At 43.9% G+C, this 23,788-nt stretch overlaps 1 protein-coding gene across 2 annotated transcripts in view; it reads left to right on the top strand.

Annotated features, from left to right (window-relative positions):
• Nucleotides 1-23,251, top strand: part of LOC140201612 (probable methyltransferase TARBP1) — a 398,438-nt gene extending 375,187 nt beyond the window's left edge. For both annotated transcript variants that reach the window (XM_072265981.1, XM_072265979.1), the window contains one exon: nucleotides 22,686-23,251. In XM_072265981.1, the coding sequence (XP_072122082.1) occupies nucleotides 22,686-22,851 (166 nt within the window). In that variant the 3' untranslated portion in view covers nucleotides 22,852-23,251. The remainder of the gene's footprint in view (nucleotides 1-22,685) is intronic.
• Nucleotides 23,252-23,788: the final 537 nt, after the last annotated feature.

The raw sequence follows: 23,788 nt of genomic DNA, 5'->3' as shown, positions 1-23,788 counted from the left end.
ATAGATTTAGTTAACCAAAGGCCACTTCTTGTGCAGTGATGATTTCAGGGATTCTAGAACCCAGTGATTCCTTTGAGCTCAATATGTGAGGCATATTATTGAGATGTGCAGTTCAGCTACTGGTGTGGCAAAGAAAAAGAGAACCAACATATAGTAACATTATAGGAGGCACAAGGGACTGCAGAAGCAGGAATCCAAAATAGACAGAAAGCTGGAGGAACTCGGGCTCAAAGCCCGTTGGAGGAATGTGGGTGGTTGATGTTTCGAATTGAGAACCTTCATCTGGATTCAAAGTTAGAGGGGAGATATCTCGTATAAAGATTTAAAAGGAAGGAAATTCCACAAGTTTCATTATAGGAGGTTCCACTGGCGCTTTGATTCCCACAGATTCATCCTGAGCCTTATGGGAGGGAACGGTGTATTACCAAAGGTTAACAACTGCATTCATTCAAACAAAGAACAATATATTTTTGACACAGAATATCTGAAATAAAATGAGGATATGCTGAAAATTCCTCAAAAGTTCAAAAAGCAGAGAGGCGAGATGGGAATTTAAATGTTTAGGACTTATTGTAAGGTCATCCACTAGAATTGTTAACCCCTTCATTGCTTAACTGTTCTTGCCAAATTAACCTTCTGTTAACAAAATTAACAAACTGCCTGTTCCTTTAGCATTTATCATAGACATCAAACATAGGAATCATCTATTTCAAAAGGACAGAGCAGATCAGATGACATAGTTTGAAGATAACACCATAAGACACAGGAGCAGAATTAGACTATTTGGCCCATCAAGTCTGCTCCAACATTCAATCATGGCTGATTCATTTTCCCTCTCAATCCTATTAGAAATGGAAACATAGAAAACGTACAGCACAGTACAGGCCCTTTGGCCCACAAAGCTGTGCCGAACATGTCCTTACCTTAGAAATTCCTGAGGTTACCCATAGCCCTCTATTTTTCTAAGCTCCATGTACCTATTCAAAAGTCTCTTAAAAGACCCTATTGTATCCGCCTCCACCACCGTTGCCGCCAGCCCATTCCACGCACTCACCACTCTCTGAGTAAAAAACTTACCCCTGACATCTCCTCTGTACCTACTCCCCAGCACCTTAAACCTGTATCCTCCTGTGGCAACCATTTCAGCCCTGGGAAAAAGCCTCTGACTGTCAAACAGGATCAATGCCTTCACCCTGTAGACTTTGACGCCCTCTCTAGACAGGAACCCACCCACTCAGCTTTAAAAGTACCCAATGACTTGGCCTCCATAGCAATCTGTGGCAATGAATTCCACAGACTCACTGCCCTCTCGGTAAAGAAGTTCCTCCTGTGTTCTAAAGGGATGTCCGTCCATTCTGAGGCCAAAGCCTCTCCCACTATAAGAAACATTCTCTCCACGTCCACTATATCTAGTCTCTCAATATTCAATAGTTTTCAGTAAGATCCTCCTCCACCCCCACCATTATTCTACTCTCCAGTGAGTACGTGCCCAGAGCCATCAAACACTCCTCATATGTCCTACCTGGCCTGCTGAGTTCCTCCAGCATTTGTGTGTGTTGCTCGGATTTATACTTTATACTTTATTGTCACCAAACAATTGATACTAGAACGTACAATTATCACAACGATATTTGATTCTGCGCTTCCTGCTCCCTTGATTACAAATATTAAAATAGTAAAAATTAGTAAATATTAAAAATTTAAATTATAAATGATAAATAGAAAATAGAAAAATGGAAAGTAAGGTAGTGCAAAAAAAACCGAGAGGCAGGTCCGGATATTTGGAGGGCACGGCCCAGATCCGGGTCAGGATCCGTTCAGCAGTCTTATCACAGTTGGAAAGAAGCTGTTCCCAAATTTCCAGCATCTGCAGATTTTCTCTTGTTTGAGATATGTTAGCCGTTTCATTACTAGGATCATTCTCGTGAACCCTCACCAATGAAGGGTTATATACAGCAGCCTGGCCAAAATAACACCACCAAAACAAAGTTGTTTGGGGAGCTTACTATTCCCAACGTGGCTGCCATGTTTCTTGCATTACTATAGTGATTACAGTTAAAAAGTTTATCTATAATTAGTTTTGTGACATTCTGTGAAAAGTATTATCTAAATGTGCTGCGCTTTTCTGTGTTTATTGTGTAAACAAATCTAGAAGTTCAAGGTTCAAAATATAATACGAGTATGTCACCACACTGTACCTGAGATTCTTTTTCTTCCAGGCATTCACAGAATCAATGAAAAAGTTACACACGAAGAAAGGCTGGCAAACAGCCAACATGCAAAAGAAGGCAGAACGTGTGCAGTCAATTAAATAGAAGGATAAATACTGTTGAGTTGTAGATGCCTTGAAAGTGAGTCCATAGGTTGTGGAATCAGTTCATTGTCAGAGTGAGTGAAGTCATTATGCCAGTTCAGGAGTCTGGTAGTAGCAGTGTGTAAAACAAAAATCCTGAACCTGGTGGTTTATTTATTATTTCTTTTGAGCTACAGCATGAATAGACACTACTGATCCTTCGAGCCATGCCGCCCAGCAACCCAAGACAATCCCAATTTAACCCTAACCCAGTCGTGTGTGAGACATAAGGCTGTTTACCTACTCCCCAATGGCAGCAGCAAGGAGAGAGCATGGCCGGGATGGTGGGGGTTCTTAATGATGGGTGCCGCTTTCTTGTGGCAGCACTTCTTGTAGCTGTGCTAGATGGTGGGGAGGGCATTTCCTGTAACGGACTGGGATATATCCACTAAACAGTACTGACCTGCACAGTGACTTGCTTCTGAGGACATGTTGCTATATTGTTGCAATATGCACATATATATAAATTACTAGACAACGGGGTGACACGTTGGGGCACCCTTTGAGAGAAGGGTAGTGCAGTCTGATGTGACCAGAATGAACATTAAATTTTCCTGAATGCTATTGGTACCGCTTTGCTTTGGAAACTGAAGTCGTATACCTCAGTTTATTAAAGAAGAACGATGCATAGCAAAGCAAATATAGCTGCTCCTCATTTAACGAAGGACACTTTTGATGGCATCATTTCTGGCTTATCTGCCATCTAGGACATCTCAAATGCCCTCTTTCTTTAAGGATCATGGTTTCCCTTTCTGCCGTCATCAATGATGCCCTCACCCGCATCTCCTCCATTTCCCCCACTTCGGCCCTCACCCCATCCTCCTGTCACCACAACAGGGACAAAGTTCCCCTTATCCTCACCTACAACCCCACCAGCTTCCGGATCCAGCACATCATCCTCCGCAACTTCTGCCACCTTCAACAGAACCCCACCACTAAGTACATCTTTCCCTCTCCACCCCTCTCCGCTTTCCGCAGGGATCGTTCCCTCCACGACTCCCTGGTCCACACATCCCTCCCCTCGGATCTCCCACCTGGCACTTATCCCTGTAAGTTTAAGTGCTACACCTGTCCCTACACCTCCTGTCTTGCCACCATTCAGGGCCCCAAACAGTCCTTCCAGGTGAGGCAACACTTCTGTTGTGAGCCCGTTGGGGTAATCAATTGCATCCGGTGCTCCCGGTGTGGCTTCCTCTACATTGGTGAAACCTAACGCAGATTGGGGGAACCGCTTCGTCGAGCACTTCCGCTCCATCCGCCAAAACAGACAGGATCTCCCAGTTGCCACCCGCTTCAACTCCACTTCACATTCCCATTCAGATATGTCCATACATGACCTCCTCTACTGCCAGGATGAGGCTAAACTCAGGTTGGAGGAGTAACAGCTCGTATACCATCTGGATAGTCTCCAGCCCCTGGGCATGAGCATTGAATTCTCCAACTTCCGGTAATTCCCTCCCCCTCCCTTCCTCTATCCCTATGTCACTTTGCCCCCTCCCCCAGCTGCCTATCATGGTTCCGCCTCCTTCTACTACCAATTGTGTTTTCCCCTATTCCTTCTTCATCTTTCCTGCCTATCACCTCCCTGCTTCCCCTCCCCCACCCCTTTATCTTTCCCCTTACAGGTTTTTCACCTGGAACCTACCAGCCTTCTCCTTCCCACCCTCCCCTCACCTTCCTTATAGGGCCCCTGCCCCTTCCCTCTACAGTCCTGATGAAGGGTTCCGGCCCGAAACATTGACTGATCATTTCCACAGAAGCTGCCCGACCTGCTGAGTTCCTCCAGCGTGTTGTGAGTGTTGCTCTGCCACCCTTGTGCCTCTCGTTGTCATTCTGGAGACATGCAGCCCTTTCATCCCCGTCGCTTCATCTCTTCTGCTGTTTGTTGTTTGTCTCTGATCCTGGAGCTGTGCATGCCTCTCCTCCTCTGTCTCTTCTTCTCTCATCTTTTTTTGTCCTGACTCTTTGATCCTGGAGTCGTGCGACCCTGGTCTCATCCGATTCTTGTTCTCCCCCTCTCTTTGCTGCTTCCCAATGATGTTTGCCGTCATCTCCTGACTATAATGTCCCCTTTCCCTTTCCACGTGGCATAATTAGGCTGACCATTTTTTTTTACCCTAATGCTGGATAGAAGATAGGAAGCACTAACACCGAAGGATGCTGATTATTCTTGATGATGTGGTTGGCGCTCTCCTAAATGGCCGTGATATAGTCACCGCCGTCCTTTGACTGCAGCAAAGGGTTTTATGGATGCCTCGAAGTATGTCATTACAACAAGATTTACTTATCTCTTATTGATGGGTGTTAGTTAGATCTGTTCCAATCCTGCACATGCTGATGGTGAAGAGCAGAATGTGATCCCTCAAAATAGAGCTGCCCTGCCCTTTTGCTCCGGTAGGTGTCGCTGCTGAGGCTGGCCGTGCACATGCGTTGGGCTGTCGCGTCCCCATTTCCATGATGTCCGATCGGGTCTCGAGTGAAAGCCAGCCTGTTGATTTTTGGTGAATGAGCAATTTTATACGAATATATAACCCTGAACTTTGCCTGCATTCTGTAAGTTAGCACATTTTAATTCGATTTAGCCAAAAAAAAGTGCCGTTGTAATGCACTGTTTGCGCTAATTGGAGGTCACAAATAGACAAACAGACAGACAGAGCATGCGAGTTTTAGTAGTATATAGATAGATTGACAGCTTCTTCACATATAGAAATGATTTTGTTTATAAAAGTGAGACAAAACAGTATCAAGGTCATGGACCCTAGACAGATTAGGCAATGTTATGATAGTCATGGGAGATTTTAACATGCAGAATGATCGGGAAAATCAGGTTGGTAATGGATCTCAAGAGAGTGAGTTTGCCTTTGAGATGGCTTTTCAGAGCAGTTTGTCGTAGAGCCTACTAGGGGATCAGCTATACTGGATTAGGTGTTATGTAATGAACCGGAGGTGATTAGGAAGTTTAAGGTAAAAGAACTTCTAGGAGGCAGTGATCACAATATGATTGAGTTCAACTTGAAATCTGATAGGGAGAAAATTAACCATATAACAATTACAGCATGGAAACAGGCCATCTTGGCCCTTCTAGTCTGTCCCAAGTTAAGTCTGACATAGTCGTATTTCAGTGGAGTAAAGGAAATTACAGTGGTATTCAAGAGGAGTTGGCCAAAGTAAATTGGAAGGAGCTGCTGGCAGGGATGACAGCAGAGCAGCAATGGCATGAGTTTCTGGGAAAAATGAGGAAGGTGCAGGACAGATGTATTCCGAAAACAGAGAACGACCATGGCTGACAAGGAAATTCAAAAGTAATGTAAGAACAAAAGAAAGGGCACACAAAAAAGCAAAAATTAGTGGGAAGACAGAAGATTGGAAAGCTTTTAAAAACCTACAGAGAGCAACTAAAAGAATCACTGGAAGTGAAAAGATGAAATATGAAAGCAAGCTAGCAAACAATATCAAAGTGGATAGTAAAAGCTTTTTCACATATGTAAAAGATAAAAGAGAGATGAGAGTGGATATAGGACTGCTAGAAAAACAAGGCCAGAGAAATAATAACGGGGGCTGGGAATGACAGATGAACTAAATGAGTATTTTGCATCAGTCTTCACTGTGGAAGCCAGTGTGTGAGGGAGGAGAAATGAGTGCAGTTACTATTACTTAATAGGTGCTCAGAAAGCTGAAAGATCTAAGGGTACATAAGTCACCTGGACCAGGTGAACTGCACCCTAGGGTTCTGAAAAAGATAGTGTTAGAGATTGACGAGCCATTAGTAATGATCTTTCAAAAAAAATCATTGGACTCTGGCATGGTGCCAGAGGACTGGAAAATTTTAAATGTCATTCCACTCTTTAAGAAAAGAGGAACGCAGCAGAAAGGAAATTATATACCAGTTAGCCTGACCTCAGTGGCGTGTTGGCGCATGGCCAAGTGGTTAAGGCGCTCGTCCAGTGATTTGAAGGTCGCTAGTTCGAGCCTTGGCTAAGGCAGCGTGTTGTGTCCTTGAGCAAGGCCAATGTGTGTCCTTAACCACACATTGCTCTGCGATGACACCGGTGCCAAGCTGTATGGGTCCTAATGCCCTTCCCTTGGACAACATCAGTGGCATGGAGAGGGGAGACTTGCAGCATGGGCAACTGCTGGTCTTCCGTACAACCTTGCCCAGGCCTGTGCCCTGGAAACTTTCCAAGGCACAAATCCATGGTCTCATGAGACTAACGGATGCCTATACAGTGGCATGCAAAAGTTTGGGCACCACTGGTCAAAATTTCTGTTACTGTGAATAGCTAAGTGAGTAAAAGATGAACTGATTTCCAAAATCAGTTAACGATGACACATTTCTTTAATACTTTAAGCAAGAAAACTTTTTTATTTCCATCTTTTACAGTTTCAAAATAGCAAAGAAGGAAAAAGGCCCGAAGCAAAAGTTTGGGCACCCTGCATGGTAGTACCCCCTTTGGCAAGTATCACAGCTTGTAAATGCTTTTTGCAGCCAGCTAAGAGTCTTTCAATTCTTGTTTGGAGGATTTTCGCCCACTCTTCCTTGTAAAAGGTTTCTAGTTCTGTGAGATTCTTGGGCCATCTTGCATGCACTGCTCTTTTGAGGTCTATCCATAGATTCTCTATTCAAAAGGTTCAAAGGAACATCTAAACAAGCCTGATGCATTTTGGAAACAAGTTCTGTGGACTGATGAAGTTAAAATAGAACTTTTTGGCCACAATGAGCAAAGGTATGTTTGGAGAAAAACGGAGCAGAATTTCATGAAAAGAACACCTCTCCAACTGTTAAGCACGGGGGTTGATCGATCATGCTTTGGGCTTGTGTTGCAGTCAGTGGCACGGGAACATTTACTGATAGAAGGAAGAATGAATTCAATTAAATACCAGCAAATTCTGGAAGCAAACATCAAACCGTCTGTAAAAAAGCTGAACATAAAAAGAGGATGGCTTCCACAACAGGATAATGAACCTAAACACAGCTCAAAATCCACAATGGACTACCTCAAGAGGTGCAAGCTGAAGGTTTTGCCATGGCCCTCACTGACCTAAACATCATCAAGAATCTGTGGATAGACCTCAAAAGAGTAGTGCATCCAAGAATCTCACAGAACTGGAAGCCTTTTGCAAGGAAGAATGGGCGAAAATCCCCCAAACAAAAATTGAAAGGCTCTTAGCTGGCTACGGAAAGTGTTTACAAGCTGTGATACTTGCCAGAGGGGGTGTTGCTAAGTACTGCCATGCAGGGTGCCCAAACTTTTGCTTCAGGCCCTTTTCCTTTTTTGTTATTTTGAAGCTGTAAAAGATGGAAATAAAAAAGTTTTCTCGCTTAAAATATTAAAGAAATGTGTCATCTTTAACTTTATGCCTTTTGGAAATCAGTTCTTCTTTTACTCGCTTAACTACTGACAGTAACAGAAATTTTGACGAGGGGTGCCCAAACTTTTGCATGCCACTGTATAGTGGTTGGGAAGATGTTGGAGTCAATTGTTTGTTGTTTTTTTTTGGCGTGTGCCTGCGTGCATGCGAGTCTGTGCGTGTGCGTCTGCATGTCCACGCATGCGTCCGTGATTATGGATTTTTCATGGCTTTTTCCAAGGCGCAGAGTGAGAGAGAGAGACTGTGTGGCGTGCCACTCCTCACACAGACATTTTCGCAGTATTTTCTCTTTGTTTTACGGGGTAGAGTTGCAGTCTCGACACTCAATAGATGGAAAGCGTCCTCGGGGGCGGACCTGACTAGTTTCGAGAGGTTCCCGGGTCTGGTGCCGATGTCATTGCGCCATCAGCCAGCCCAGGAGTCAATTGTTAAGGATGAGGTTATGGAGTACTTGGTGACACAGGACAAGATAGTACAAAGTCAGCATGATTTCCTTCAGGGAAAATCTTGCCTGACAAATCTGTTGGAATTATTTGAGCAGATTACAAGTAGGATAGATAAGGGGTTGCAGTGGTTGTTGTATATTTGGACTTTCAGAAGGCCTTTGACGAGATGCCACACATGAGGCTGCTTACCAAGTTAAGAGCCTATAATATTACAGGAAAGTTACTAACATGGTTAGAGCATTGGTTGATTGGTAGGATCAGCGAGTGGGAATAAAAGGATCCTTTTCTGGTTGGCTGCCAGTGACCAGTGGTGTTCCGCAGGGGTCGGTGTTGGGACCACTTCTTTTTATGCTGTATATCAATGATTTAGATGATAGATGGCTTTGCTGCCAGGTTTGCAGATGATTGGTGGAGGGGCAGGTAGTGTTGAGGAAACAGGTAGGCTGCAGAAGGATTTAGACAGATTAGGAGAATAGGCAAGAAAGTAGCAAGTGAAACACAATGTTGGAAAATGCATGGTCATGCGCTTTGGTAGAAGAAATAAATGTGCAGACTATTTTCTAAACAGAGAGAAAATCCAGGAACTGAAATACAGAGTGACTTGGGAGTCCTTGTGCAGAACACCCTAAAGGTTAACTTGCAGGTTGAGTTAGTGGTGAGGAAGGCAAATGCAATGTTGGCATTCATTTCAAGAGGTCTAGAATACAAGAGCAGGGATGTGATGCTGAGGCTTTATAAGGCACTGGTGAGGCCTCACCTTGAGTATCGTGAACAGTTTTGGGCCCCTCAGGGGCCCTAAGAAAAGATGTGCTGACATTGGAGAGGGTCCAGAGGAAATTCACAAGGATGATTCTGGGAATGAGAGGGTTATCATACGAGGAATGTTTGATGGCTCTGGATCTGTACTCGCTGGAATTTAGAAGGATGGGGATCTCAATGAAACCTTTCGAACGTTAAAAGGCCTAGACAGAGTAGATGTGGAAAGAATGTTTCCTACGGTGGGGAAGTCCAGGACAAGAGGGCACAGCTTCAGGATAGAGTGGCGTCTATTTAAAACAGAGATGGGAGAAATTTCTTTGGCCAGAGGGTGGTGAATTTGTGGAATTTGTTACCACAGACAGCTGTGGAGGTCAGGTCGTTGGGTGTATTTAAGGCAGAGATAGATAGGTTCTCGATTGGACACAACGTCAAAAGTTACAGGGAGAAGGCTGAGGTGTGGGGCTGAGGAGGGGAGAAAAGGATCACTCATGATTGAATGGTGGAACAGACTCGATGGGCCAAATGGCCTAATTCTGCTCCTATGTCTCATGGTCTTATTACAGAGGAGGAGGTGGTTGCTGTCTGGAGGCATATTAGTGTGGATAAGTCCTCAGGGTCTGATATTTCATCAGGCAAGTTGCAGGGGCCTTGACAGAGATATTTAAAACACCCTTCTGTCTGGTAGGTCTGTCTCTATCCAATTTTATAGAGTTGTTCAAGGAAGATAACGGGAAAGTTGATGAAAGCAAGGCAGTGGATGTTGCCCACATGAACTTTAGCAAGGCCTTTGACAAGGTCCTGCATAACACCATAAGATATTGGAGCTGAATTAGGCCATTTGACCCATTGAGTCTGCTCCGCCATTTCATCATGGCTGATCCAATTTTCCTCTCAACCCCAATCTCCTCCCTTCTCCCCATATCCCTTCATGTCCTGACCAATCAAGAATCGATCAACTCTCTAGCTAAAGAAATTCCTCATCTCCATTCTAGAAGAACCCCCATCTATTCTGAGGCACCAGAGGTTGGTCAAGAAGGTTCAGCCACTCGACATTCAAGGTGAGATGGTAAACTGGTTTAGCCATTGGCTCTGTGGGACAAGCCAGAGAGTGGTAGTCGATGTTTGCCTCTCTGACTAGAGGCCAGTGACTAGTGGAGTGCCGCAGGGTTCAGTCCTGGGCCCATATTTGTTTGCCATCTATATAAATAATCTGGATGATAATGTAGTTAACTGAGTCAGCAAATTTGCAGATGACACCAAGACTGGCGATGTAGTGGACAACGAGGAAGACTATCAAAGCTTGCAGCGGGATCTGCACCAGTGGAAAAATGGGCCAAAAAATGGCAGATGATTGCAAGATATTGCACTTTGGTGGGACCAACCAGGGTAGGTCTTACATAGTGATTGGTAGGGCACTGAAGAGTGTGGTGGAATAAAGACATTTGGGAATTCAGGTCCATATTTCATTGAAAGTGGCGGCACAGATAGATAGGGTCATAAAGCTTTTAGCACATAGGCCTTCATAAATCAAAGTATTGAGTTCAATGGACGGGTTGTTATATTGAAGTTGTATAAGATGTTGGTGAGGCCTAATTTGGAGTATTCTGTACAGTTCTAGTCACCTACCAACAGGAAAGGTTGAAAGTGTACTAAGAAAATTTACAAAGATGTTGCTGGGGCTGGAGGACCGGAGTTATAAGGAGAGATTGAATAGGTTAGGACTTTATTTCTTGAACATAGAAAATTGAAGGGAAAATTTGATAGAGTTGTACAAAATTATGAGAGGTATAGATAGGGTAAATGCAAGTAGGCTTTTTCCACTGAGGTTGGGTGGGACTACATAGAAACATAGAAAATAGGTGCAGGAGTAGGCCATTCGGCCCTTCGAGCCTGCACCGCCATTTATTATGATCATGGCTGATCATCCAACTCAGAACCCCGCCCCAGCCTTCCCTCCATACCCCCGACCCCCGTAGCCACAAGGGCCATATCTAACTCCCTCTTAAATATAGCCAATGAACTGGCCTCAACTGTTTCCTGTGGCAGAGAATTCCACAGATTCACCACTCTCTGTATGAAGAAGTTTTTCCTAATCTCAGTCCTAAAAGGCTTCCCCTCTATCCTCAAACTGTGGCCCCTCGTTCTGGACTTCCCCAACATCGGGAACAATCTTCCTGCATCTAGCCTGTCCAATCCCTTTAGGATCTTATACGTTTCAATCAGATCCCCCCTCAATCTTCTAAATTCCAATGAGTACAAGCCCAGTTCATCCAGTCTTTCTTCATATGAAAGTCCTGCCATCCCAGGAATCAATCTGGTGAACCTTCTTTGTACTCCCTCTATGGCAAGGATGTCTTTCCTCAGATTAGGGGACCAAAACTGCACACAATACTCCAGGTGTGGTCTCACCAAGGCCTTGTACAACTGCAGTAGTACCTCCCTGCTCCTGTACTCGAATCCTGTCGCTATAAATGCCAGCATACCATTCGCCTTTTTCACCGCCTGCTGTACCTGCATGCCCACTTTCAATGACTGGTGTATAATGACACCCAGGTCTCATTGCACCTCCGCTTTTCCTAATCGGCCACCATTCAGATAATAAAATGTTTTCCTATTTTTGCCACCAAAGTGGATAACTTCACATTTATCCACATTAAATTGCATCTGCCATGAATTTGCCCACTCACCCAACCTATCCAAGTCACCCTGCATCCTCTTAGCATCCTCCTCACAGCTAACACTGCCACCCAGCTTCATGTCATCCGCAAACTTGGAGATGCTGCATTTAATTCCCTCATCCAAGTCATTAATATATATTGTAAACAACTGGGGTCCCAGCACTGAGCCTTGCGGTACCCCACTAGTCACCGCCTGCCACTCTGAAAAGGTCCCGTTTATTCCCACTCTTTGCTTCCGGTCTGCTAACCAATTCTCCACCCACACCAATACCTTACCCCCAATACCGTGTGCTTTAAGTTTGCACACTAATCTCCTGTGTGGGACCTTGTCAAAAGCCTTTTGAAAATCCAAATATACCACATCCACTGGTTCTCCCCTATCCACTCTACTAGTTACATCCTCAAAAAATTCTATGAGATTCGTCAGACATGATTTTCCTTTCACAAATCCATGCTGACTTTGTCCGATCATTTCACTGCTTTCCAAATGTGCTGTTATCACATCCTTGATAACTGACTCCAGCAGTTTCCCCACCACTGACGTTAGGCTAACCGGTCTATAATTCCCCAGTTTCTGTCTCCCTCTTTTTTCAAAAAGTGGAGTTACATTAGCCACCCTCCAATCCTCAGGAACTAGTCCAGAATCTAACAATTTTTGAAAAATTATCACTAATGCATCCACTATTTCTTGGGCTATTTCCTTAAGCACTCTAGGATGCAGACCATCTGGCCCTGGGGATTTATCTGCCTTCAATCCCTTCAATTTACCTAACACCACTTCCCTACTAACATGTATTTCGCTCATTTCCTCCATCTCACTGGACCCTTTGTCCCCTACTATTTCTGGAAGATTATTTATGTCCTCCTTAGTGAAGACAGAACCAAAGTAATTATTCAATTGGTCTGCCATGTCCTTGCTCCCCATAATCAATTCACCTGTTTCTGTCTGCAGGGGACCTACATTTGTCTTTACCAGTCTTTTCCTTTTTACTTATCTATAAAAGCTTTTACAACTAGAGGTCATGGATAAAAGGGGAAAGGTGAAAAGTTTAAGGGGAACATGAAGGGAAACTTCTTCACTCAGAGGGTTGCGAGAGTGTAGAATGAACTGCCACCACAAGTGGTGCATGCAAGCTCGATTTCAACATTTAAGAGAAATTTGCAGAGAAGTCTGGGTGCAGTTCAGCATGGCCCACAAAAATTGAACAAAATGGATCAGGCACATTGACCCCCAAATCCCTCCTCGCCCACAAAGAACAAACAAAATGGAACAGACACAGCAACCGCCAAATAGTGATAGTCATACTTTATTGATCCTGGGGAAAATTGGTTTTCGTTGCAGTTGCACCATAAATAATTAAATAGTAATAAACCATAAATAATTAAATAGTAATATGTAAATTATGCCAGGAAATAATTCCAGGACCAGCCTATTGGCTCAGGGTGTCTGACCTTCCAAGGGAGGAGATGTAAAGTTTGATGGCCACAGGCAGGGATGACTTCCTATGACGCTCTGTGTTGCATCTCGGTGGAATGAGTCTCTGGCTGAATGTACTCCTGTGCCCAACCAGTACATTATGTAGTGGATGGGAGACATTGTCCAAGATGGCATGCAACTTGGACAGCATCCTCTTTTCAGACACCACCGTCAGAGAGTCCAGTTCCATCCCCACAACATCACTGGCCTTACGATTCTGTTGGTGTCTGCTACCCTCAGCCTGCTGCCCCAGCACACAACAGCAAACATGATCGCACTGGCCACCACAGATTCGTAGAACATCCTCAGCATCATCCGACAGATGTTAAAGGACCTCAGTCTCCTCAGGAAATAGAGACGGCTCTGACCCTTCTTGTAGACAGCCTCAGTGTTCTTTGACCAGTCCAGTTTATTGTCAATTCGTATCCCCAGGTATTTGTAATCCTCCACCATGTCCATACTGACCCCCTGGATGAAAACAGGGATTCCGTGGAAATCCCTACTCCTGCGTAAAAAAAAAATGAACAAAACAGTCAGGCACATCGACCCCCAAATCCCTCCTTGCCCACAAAAAACGAACAAAATGGATTAGGCATAATGACCCCCAAATCCGCCTCCCCACACAAAAAATACCAAGAAGATTGGGCAAAAATACACAAAATATGAAAACTATAAGACTGAAAGAACGATTTTATAGTCCAAGCCCAGGTTCAAAATGCAGAAAAAAACAAACCTAGGGAACATTGTCCAGGCCCAGCGCCAGACCTTTCCATCTACACTACAGAGCGATCAAAAAACAGGCAGCTGGCACTCTCCCTCTGCACTCAGTTCGATGCTTCAATCGCCCTCATCACTTTAGTTGGCAAACAATGGAAACTGTAATTGGCAAAATGGGGTCAAACATTGGCTCAATCACCATCCTGCAGGCTCCTCACCACGAGGTTGACTCACACTGCCTGTTCCTCCCAGAATCTCAGAAACTGCAGAGTACTAAAACATCCAGACCGCAAATCACAGTCTCAGCAGTTCCAGAATTACAACCAAGACGAGAAACAAATGTAAGAGAAGTAAAACAGGTGGTTCCATCATCTAGACAGAAGATGTCAATCAAAGGAACGTTGTACACAGGTGCCATCTCACGTCTTGCCTCCTTTAATAACCTGCGGTAAATCCCATTGGGCCCTGGGGACTTAATCTCATTACTACTCATTAGGAGGCCCAACACTTCCTCCTCCTTGTCCTCTAAATACCCTAACATATTTATACATTCAGCACTGATCTTCTGGTTTTCCATACTTTTTTCCTTGGTAAATACTGAAGCAAAGTATTCATTAAGTAGCACTTAAAATGCTGGAGGAGCTCAGCAGGCCAGACAGCATCGATGAAAAAGAGTACAGTCAACATTTCAGGCTGAGACCCTTCAGCGGGACTGAAGAAAAAATGCTGAGGAGTCGATTTAAAAGGTGAGGGAGGGGAAAGTGAAGCACAGAGTGATAGGTGAAAACTGAGGGGTAGGGTATGAACTAAAGAGCTGGGAGGTAAATTGATAAAAGAGACAGAAGGCCATGGAAGAATGCCATTGGATCTTCAACTTCCTAACTGGAAGACTGCAATCTGTGCAGATTGGTGATAACATGTCCTCCTCGCTGACAATCAACACTGGTGTGCTTAGCCCTCTGCTCTGTTCTCTGTATGCACATGACTGTGTGGGTAGGCATAACTCAAATACCATCTATAAATTTGCTGAGGATACCACCATTGTTGGTAGAATTTCAGGTGGTGACGAAAGTGCGTACAGGAGTGAGATATGCCAACTAGTGGAGAGGTGCTGCAGTTGATTGTGGACTTCAGGAAGGGTAAGGTGAAAGAACACATACCAATCCTCATAGAGGGATCAGAAGTGGAGAGAGTGAGCAGTTTCAAGTTCCTGGGTGTCAAAATCTCTGAGGATCTAACCTGGTCCCAGCATATTGATGCAGATATAAAGAAGTCAAGACAGCAACTATACTTCATTAGGAGTTTGAAGAGATTTGGCATGTCAACAAATAACACTCAAAAACTTTTATAGATGTACTGTGGAGAGCATTCTGACAGGCTGCATCACGGTCTGGTATGGGGGGAGGGGGCTACTGCACAGGACTGACAGAAGCTGCCGAGGGCTGTAAATTTAATTGGCTAAATGTTGGGTACTAGCCTACAAAGTACCCAGGACATCTTTAGGGAGCGGTGTCTCAGAGAGGCAGCGTCCATTATTAAGGACGTCCAGTACCCAGGGCATGCCTTTTTCTCACTGTTACCATCAGGTAGGAGGTACAGAAGCTGAAGGCACACACTCAGCAATTCAGGAACAGTTTCTTCCCTTCTGCCTTCAGATTCCTAAATGGACATTGAACTCATATAACCATATAACAATTACAGCACAGAAACAAGCCATCTCGGCCCTTCTAGTCTGTGCTGACCTCTTACTCTCAGCTAGTTCCACCAACTTGCACTCAGCCCATAAACCTCCATTCCTATCCTGTCCATATATCTATCCAATTTAACTTTAAACGACAACATCGAACCTGCCTCAACCACTTCTGCTGGAAGCTCATTCCACACAGCTACCATTCTCTGAGTAAAGAAGTTTCCCCTCATGTTACCCCTAAACTTTTGCCCTTTAACTCTCAATTCATGTCCTCTTGTTTGAATCTCCCCGTTCTCAATGGAAAAAGCCTATCCACGTCAACTCTATCAATCCCCCTCATAATTTTAATCACCTCTATCAAGTCCCCCCTCAACCTTCTACGCTTCAAAGAATAAAGACCTAACTTGTTCAACCTTTCTCTGTAACTTAGGAGATGAAACCCAGGCAACATTTTAGTAAACCTCCTATGTACTCTCTCAATTTTATTGACATCTTTCCTATAATTTGGTGACCAGAACTGTACACAGTACTCCAAATTTGGCCTTACCAATGCCTTATACAATTTCAACATTACATCCCAACTCCTATACTCAATACTCTGATTAATGAAGGCCAGCATACCAAAAGCTGTCTTCACCACTCTATCCACATGAGATTCCACCTTCAGGGAACCATGCACCATTATTCCTAGATCCCTCTGTTCTACAGCATTCTTCAATGCCCTACCATTTACCACGTGTGTCCTATTTTGATTGGTCCTACCAAAATGTAGCACCTCACATTTTTCAGCATTAAACTCCATCTGACATCTTTCAGCCCACTCTTCTAACTGGCCTAAATCTCTCTGCAAGCTTTGAAAACCTACTTCATTATCCACAACGCCACCTATCTTAGTATCATCTGCATACTTACTCATCCAATTTATCACCCCATCATCCAAATCATTAACATATATGACAAACAACATTGGACCCAGTACAGATCCCTGAGGCACACCGCCACACACTGTCCTCCAATCTGACACACAGTTATCCACCACTACTCCCTGGCGTCTCCCATCTAGCCACTGCTGAATCCATTTTACTACTTCGATATTAATGCCTAATGATTGAGCCTTCCGAACTAACCTTCCGTGTGGAACCTTGTCAGAGGCCTTACTGAAGTCCATATAGACAACATCCACCACTTTACCCTCGTCAACTTTCCTAGTAACATCATCAAAAAATTCGGTAAGATTTGTCAAACATGACCTTCCACGCACAAATCCATGTTGACTGTTCCTAATCAGATCCTGTCTATCCAGATAATTATATATACCATTTCTAAGAATACTTTCCATCAACTTACCCACCACTGACGTCAAACTCACAGGCCGATAATTGCCAGGTTTACTCTTACAACCCCTTTTAAGCAATGGAACCACATGAGCAATACGCCAATCCTCCGGCACCATCCCCGTTTCTAATGACATTTGAAATATTTCTGTCAGAGCCACTGCTATTTCCATACTAACTTCCCTCAAGGTCCTAGGGAATATCTTGTCCGGACCCAGAGACTTATCCACTTTTATATTCCTTAAAAGCGCCAGTACTTCCTCTTCTTTAATTGTCATACTTTCCATAACTACCCTTCTTGTTTCCTTTACCTTACACAGTTCAATATCCTTCTCCTTAGTGAATACCGAAGAAAAGAAATTGTTCAAAATCTCCCCCGTCTCTTTTGGCTCCGCACATAGCCGTCCACTCTGATTCTCTAAGGGACCAATTTTATCCCTTACTATCCTTTTGCTATTAACATAACTGTAGAAACCCTTTGGATTTATTTTCACCTTACTTGCCAAAGCAGCCTTGTATCTTCTTTTAGCTTTTCTAATTTCTTTCTTAAGATTCTTTTTACATTCTTTATATTCCTCGAGCACCTCATTAACTCCAAGCTGCCTATATTTATTGAAGATCCCTCTCTTTTTCCAAACCAAGTTTTCAATATCCCTTGAAAACCATGGTTCTCTCAAACTTTTAACTTTTCCTTTCAACCTAACAGGAACATAAAGATCCTGTACCCTTAAAATTTCACCTTTAAATGACCTCCATTTAAAACTACTCATGAAAACTACTTCACATTTTTTATATATATTCTGTTTTTTGCACGTTTTTAATCTATTCAACATACATATACTGTAATTTATTTCTTATTTATTTATTTTTCCCTTATATATTATGTATTGTATTGAACTGCTGCTGCTAAGTTAACAAATACCTGGACACATGCCGGTGATAATAAACTTGATTCTGATTCTGATTCTGAAAGAAACAGGAAGGAGCACCAGAGGAGGCGATAGGCAGGCAAAGAGAGAGGGAATAGGGGATTGGGAATGATGAAAGATTGGGGGTTGAGGGGGGGCACACTACCAGAAGTTCAAGAAATCGATGTTCATGTCATCAGGCTACCCAGATGGAATATATAGTGCTGTTCCCCCAGCCTAAGTGTGGTTTCATCATGACGTATGTCTAGACATATCAGAAATGGAATTAAAAAAGGTAACTACTGGGAGATCCCACTTTTTCAGGTGGATGGAGCATAGGTGTTCGGCAAAGTGGTCTCCCGATCTATGTCGGGTCTCACTGATGTACAGGAGGCCTCACCAGGAGCACCAAACACAGTAAATGACCCCAATAGACTCACAAGTGAAGTCACCTCACCTGGAAGGGCCGTTCAGGGCCCTGAATGGTAGTGAGGGAGAAGGTGTAGGGGCAAGTGTAGTACTTGTTCCGCTTGCAATGATAAGTGCCGGGAGGGAGATCAGTGGGGAGGGACGAATAGACATGGGAGTCATGTAGAGAGTGATCCCTGTGGAAAGCAGAAACTGGGGGGGAGGGGAAAATGGTGGGATCCTGTTGGAGATGGCAGAAGTTTCAGAGAATTATGTTCTGAAATGCAGAGACTGGTGAGGTGATAGGTGGGGACAAGAGAAACCCTATCCCTCGTAGGGTGGTGAGAGGACGGGATAAGTGCAGTCGTGTGTGAAATGGAAGAAATGCAGTTGAGAGCAGCACTGATGGTAGAGGAAGGGAAGACCCTTTCTTTAAAAACGGAGGACATCATTTTCATTCTAGAATGAAAAGCCCCAACCTGAGAGCAGCTGCGGCGGAGGCGGAAGAAATGCGAGAAGGGGGTGGTGTTCTTACAAGTAGGAAGAGGTATAGCTGTGAGAGTCCGTGGGTTTACAATAGATATCAGTGGGTAAGCTGTCTCCGGAGGTAGAGACAATGAGATTGAAAAAGGAGAGGGAAGTGTTGGAAATGGACCAGGTAAATTAGAGGGCAGGGTGGAAGTTGGAGGCAAAGTGGATGAAATTGATGAGTTCAGCATGGGTGTAGGAAGCAGCACCAATGCAGTCATCAATATAGTGTAGGAAAAGTGCGGGACAGTCACCAGTGTAGGCTTGGAACATAGACTGTTCCACGTAGCCGACGAACAGGCAGGCAAAGCTGGGATCTATGTGAGTGCCCATGGCTACCCCTTTTCTCTGAAGGAAGTGGGAGGACCCAAAGGAGAAATTATTTAGAGTGAGGACAAGTTCCACTAGGTGGAGGATTGTGGTAGTGGTGGTGAACTGGTTGGGTCTGGTGTCCAGAAAGAAACAGAGAGCTTTGATGCTTTCCTGGTGGGGGATGGAAGTGCATAGGGACTGGACATCCATGGTAAAAATAAGATGATGGGGGCCAGGGAACGGGAAATAATTGAGAAGATCAAGAGCTGGTGGAGCAATGACATCAGTGCCGGACCTGGGAGCAGAGATTCCTGGGTTCGAAACCAGTCGGGTCCGCTCCCGAGTACGCTTTCCATCTGTGCCGGGTTGAGTGTCGAGATCGCAACTCGACCTCGTAAAATAAAAGGGAAAAGTAATGTGAAAATGTCTGTGTGAGGAGTGGCGCGCCACACAGTCTCTCTCTCTCTTTGCGCCCTGTAAAAGCCATGAAAAAGACATCATCACGGACGCAACCACACACACACACACACGCACAGACCCGCACGCACACAGGGACATGCCAAAAAAAAAGAAAAAAGATCAAGAGTGTGTGAAGTGTCACCTATGTCGATGGGAAGGGACTGAACTTGGGGGGATAAAACAGAGTCAAGGTATGCAGATATGAGTTCATTGGGGCAGGAACAAGCTGAAACAAAGGGTCTACCTGGACAAGCAGGTTTGTAGATTTTGTGTAGGAAGTAGAAACAGGAAGCACAGGTGACGGGAACTATGAGGTTGGTGGCAGTGGATGGGAGTTCCCCAGAGTCAATAAGGTTGGTAACGGTGTGAGAGACAATGGCCTGGTGTTCCTTAGTGGGCTGCTGTTCGAGGGGTAAGTAAGGGGAGGTGTCTGAGAGTTGTCGTTGGGCCTCAGCAAGGTAGAGGTCAGACTACTACAGCACCCCCGCTATCTGAATTAGATGGTGAGGTTAGGATTAGCGTGGAGGGAGTGGAGAGCAGAGAGTTTGGAAGGGGTGAGGTTGGAATAGGAGAGAGGAGTTTTGAAGTTTAGACGGTTGATGTCCCATTGGCAGTTGGCAATGAAAAGGTCAGAACAGGCAGAAGACCAAGGCGGAGTGTTCAGGAAGAGGAGGAGGGTTGAAGACAGGAGGAGGGTCATCAGTGCGGGGTGGGGAGTCCTTGCCAAAGAAGTAGGTTCGGAGACAGAGACAGCAGAAGAAGAGCACAGCATAGTGACGGGCATGGAACTCACTAAGGTGTGGGCACAGAGAGACAAAGGTGAGGTCGTTAATGCTACTCATTAGGTACCTCTCACACTCTCCACATTCAAGCGAGATCAGTGCTGAGTGATTGGTTGATCACTCAGATTGATGGGTGTTTATTGCATTATCCTAACCCAAAGATTTTAGCATGAGAGTTTAAAATAATGTTTAATAAAAACTCAAAGCTCAAAGTAAATTTATTATGAACGTACATATAGGTCACCATATACAACTTTGAGATTCATTTTCTTGCAGGCATTCACAGTAAGTACAAAGAAACATGATAGAATCAATGAAAAACTGCACACAAAGACAATCAATGTGCAAAAGACAACAAATTGTGCAATTAGAAAAAAGGAAAAAAAAGAAATAGTATTGAGAACATGAGTTGTAGAGTCATGGATTTCTACATGGATCTTAGCAAGGCATTTGACAAGGTCCCCCACGAGAGACTCATCTAGAAAGTTATGAGGCATGGGATCAGTGGAACCTTAGCTGTTTGGATAAAAAATTGGCTTAAAGGAAGAAAGCAGAGGGTAGTAGCGGAAGGAAAGTATTCTGCCTGGAGGTCAGTGACTAGTGGAGTGCCGCAAGGATCTGTCCTGGGACCCCTGTTCTTTGTGATTTTTATAAATGGCCTGGATGCAGAAGCGGAAGGATGGGTGAGTAAGTTTGTGGATGACACAAAGATTGGAGGAGTTGTGGATGGATCGGTAGGTTGTCGAAGGTTACAAGAGGATATGGACAGGACGCAAAGTTGGGCAGAAAGGTGGCAGATGGAGTTCAATCCGGATAAGTGTGAGGTGATGCATTTTGGAAGGACAAACCAGAAGGCTGAGTATAGGATTAATGGTTACTTAGGAGTGTGGATGAACAGAGGGGCCTTGGGGTTCAAATCCATACGTCCCTCGAGGTCGCTGCACAGGTTGATAGGATAGTTAAGAAGGCCTATGGGATGCTAGGCTTCATTAATAGGGGGATTGAGTTCAAGAGTAGAGAGGTCATGTTGCAACTCTACAAATCTCTGGTGAGACCACACTCAGAGTATTGTGTTCAGTTCAGGTCACCTCATTAGAGGAAGGATGTGGAAGCTATGGAGAGGGTGCAGAGGAGATTTACCAGGATGTTGCCTGGATTGGAAAACAAGTCTTATGAGGCAAGGTTAGCAGAGCTGGGACTTTTCTCTTTGGAGCATAGAAGGATGAGAGGGGACTTGATAGAGGTCTACAAGATTATGAGAGGCATAGATAGGGTGGATAGCCAGTACCTGTTTCCCAGAGCACGAATAGCAAACACCAGAGGGCACACGTACAAAGTTAAAGGAGGGAAGTTTAGGGGAGACATCAGGGGTAAGTTCTTTACACAGATGGTTGTGGGTGCCTGGAATGACTTGCCCGGGATGATGGTGGAGGCTAAAACATTAGGGGTATTTAAGAGCCTTTTGGACAGGCGCATGGATGAAAGAAAAATAGAGGGTTACAGAGTAGTGTGAGTTTAGTACTTTTTTTAAAGGAATATATCGGTCAGCACAACATCGAGGGCCGAAGGACCTGTACTGTGCTGTAGTATTCTAGTGTCTAGTTATTGAAAGTGAATCCATTCAGTCCTTGAAGTGAGTGGAGTTATCAACTCTCGTTCAAGAGCCAGATGACTGTGGGGTAATAACTATTCCTGAACCTGGTGGTGTGGGGGATTGATAGCACTTCTCCTTTTACATGTTTTTACCTTAATTATTTGTATGTTCCAATCATTCTTTGGTCTGTATGCTGTTAAGTGTTAATGGACAATTGTACTCTTTCCGGTCTGGTTTGTTGTCAGTGAAAATTCTTCCAGGTGATTGATTGTTCATCCAGCCTGCTGACAAGGCAGCGTCTGACTGAACTGATGCCTGGCACCAGTCCTTACCACAGAAATTTGTTAAATCAAATTCTAAACTATTTAATAAAATGTGACATTTCTTTCAGGATCTGAGTTTGTGCCTTCATCCCTTTTTCACTAACCTATATGATGGCAATTTTTTTTATTTGTTCCTTTTTCAGATTAGAGCTAGAATCATGAACTAATGTGAATTGAACAGGGATTTGTTTATTTTTGGACCTTGATCTTACTTACACTGTGTGGATAACTATACGTGTTAAATGTGATAGAAGATATTTGCATGGTGCACTGTAGCATCTGTGAAAAAAAATAACATGACAACCCTAAATAGTCAGATGTTATGCTTCTGGAATAAAACTGAAAAATTCTTTCTTGCTGTAAAATGTTCTTGATTTTTAAATATGTATATAAGCTTATTTTTAATGCAGAATAATTTTAAACTGTGATGGTTAATAAGTGGATATTTCCATCTTCTTCTGAGTTAATGTGCCCTCTTTGTAGATAGTAATATTCTGATTGGATCTATTGAGATTTATTTTCTCATGGTATGATTTTATTTCTGTAGGAACGAACGGGAGGGAATTCCAGCCAATTTGATCCAGCACCTAGATATGTGTGTGGAAATTCCACAGTATGGGATCATCCGGTCGCTCAATGTCCATGTGAGTGGAGCTTTGCTCATGTGGGAGTACAAACGGCAGCAGATGATGAAGCAGCATGCGAGACTGTAAAATTGCCAATGTACAGATGTGAAAATTAAGAGAGCCATCTCTTGTTAATACGCCTTTTCCCACAGACAGTAAATCAATAATTCTATGCTGCTATGAATGCACAGCTATGAAAAAAGCCTCTAATTCCCTGGAAAATCTGGTGAAAATAGTGTTTATCAAAAACTGGCAGCAGACGATGATGCCGACAAGCTTTTGGCTGCTTTGGACCTGATTGGACATCTTGTGTCTTTTTGACATTTATGTATAAATAAGAATATGTCTATTTTTTGTTAATGCATACAATGTTTCCTTTTGTACAAGAACTTGGGAACCGTAGTGAACTGCTCAGCCAATTGCTATCTCATCTCCATTTACTCACAGATACAACTTCCCTTTCTTCCCTTTGCAAATAAATTCATCTGCCTCAGCTTTGCACTTCCGGTTGAATGAACTGCATTTTCGTGGAAACTAGTGATCCGCTGGAGTAACTCAGTGAAAGGAGCAGTATTTGTGGGCGGAAAAGGAATTGTCAACATTTCTGGTTAAAACCCTACATCAGTGAAGTTGGATATCTGGTCTCCTTTTGCATGTACCTGGAGATTTAGTCCCGTAGCGTGAATGTTGGCCATGACCTCTGCTCAGATCAGAACCTTTCCTTCGTCAATGATCTAAGTTGTATCTTCTAGACATCCTCTTCAAGCACAATTAACCAAGGAATTATTGACTACAGTCCTTTAGATAGAATGGAAGTGCAGAAGATGTTTCCAATAGTGTGAGAATCTAGGGCCAGAGGGCACAGCCTCAGAACAGAAGGATGTCCCTTTAGAAAAGAGATGAGGAGGAATTTCTTTAGCCAGGTGGTGGTGAATCTGTGGAATTCATTGCCACAGACAGCTATGGAGGCCGAGTCATTGAGTAAATTTAAAGCAAAGGTTGATAGTTTCTTGATTAGTAGCAA

The sequence above is a fragment of the Mobula birostris genome, chromosome 8 (genome assembly GCF_030028105.1).
Source record: "Mobula birostris isolate sMobBir1 chromosome 8, sMobBir1.hap1, whole genome shotgun sequence".
NCBI classification, from domain to species: domain Eukaryota; kingdom Metazoa; phylum Chordata; class Chondrichthyes; order Myliobatiformes; family Myliobatidae; genus Mobula; species Mobula birostris.
This window is presented reverse-complemented; position numbering and strand designations above follow the sequence as displayed.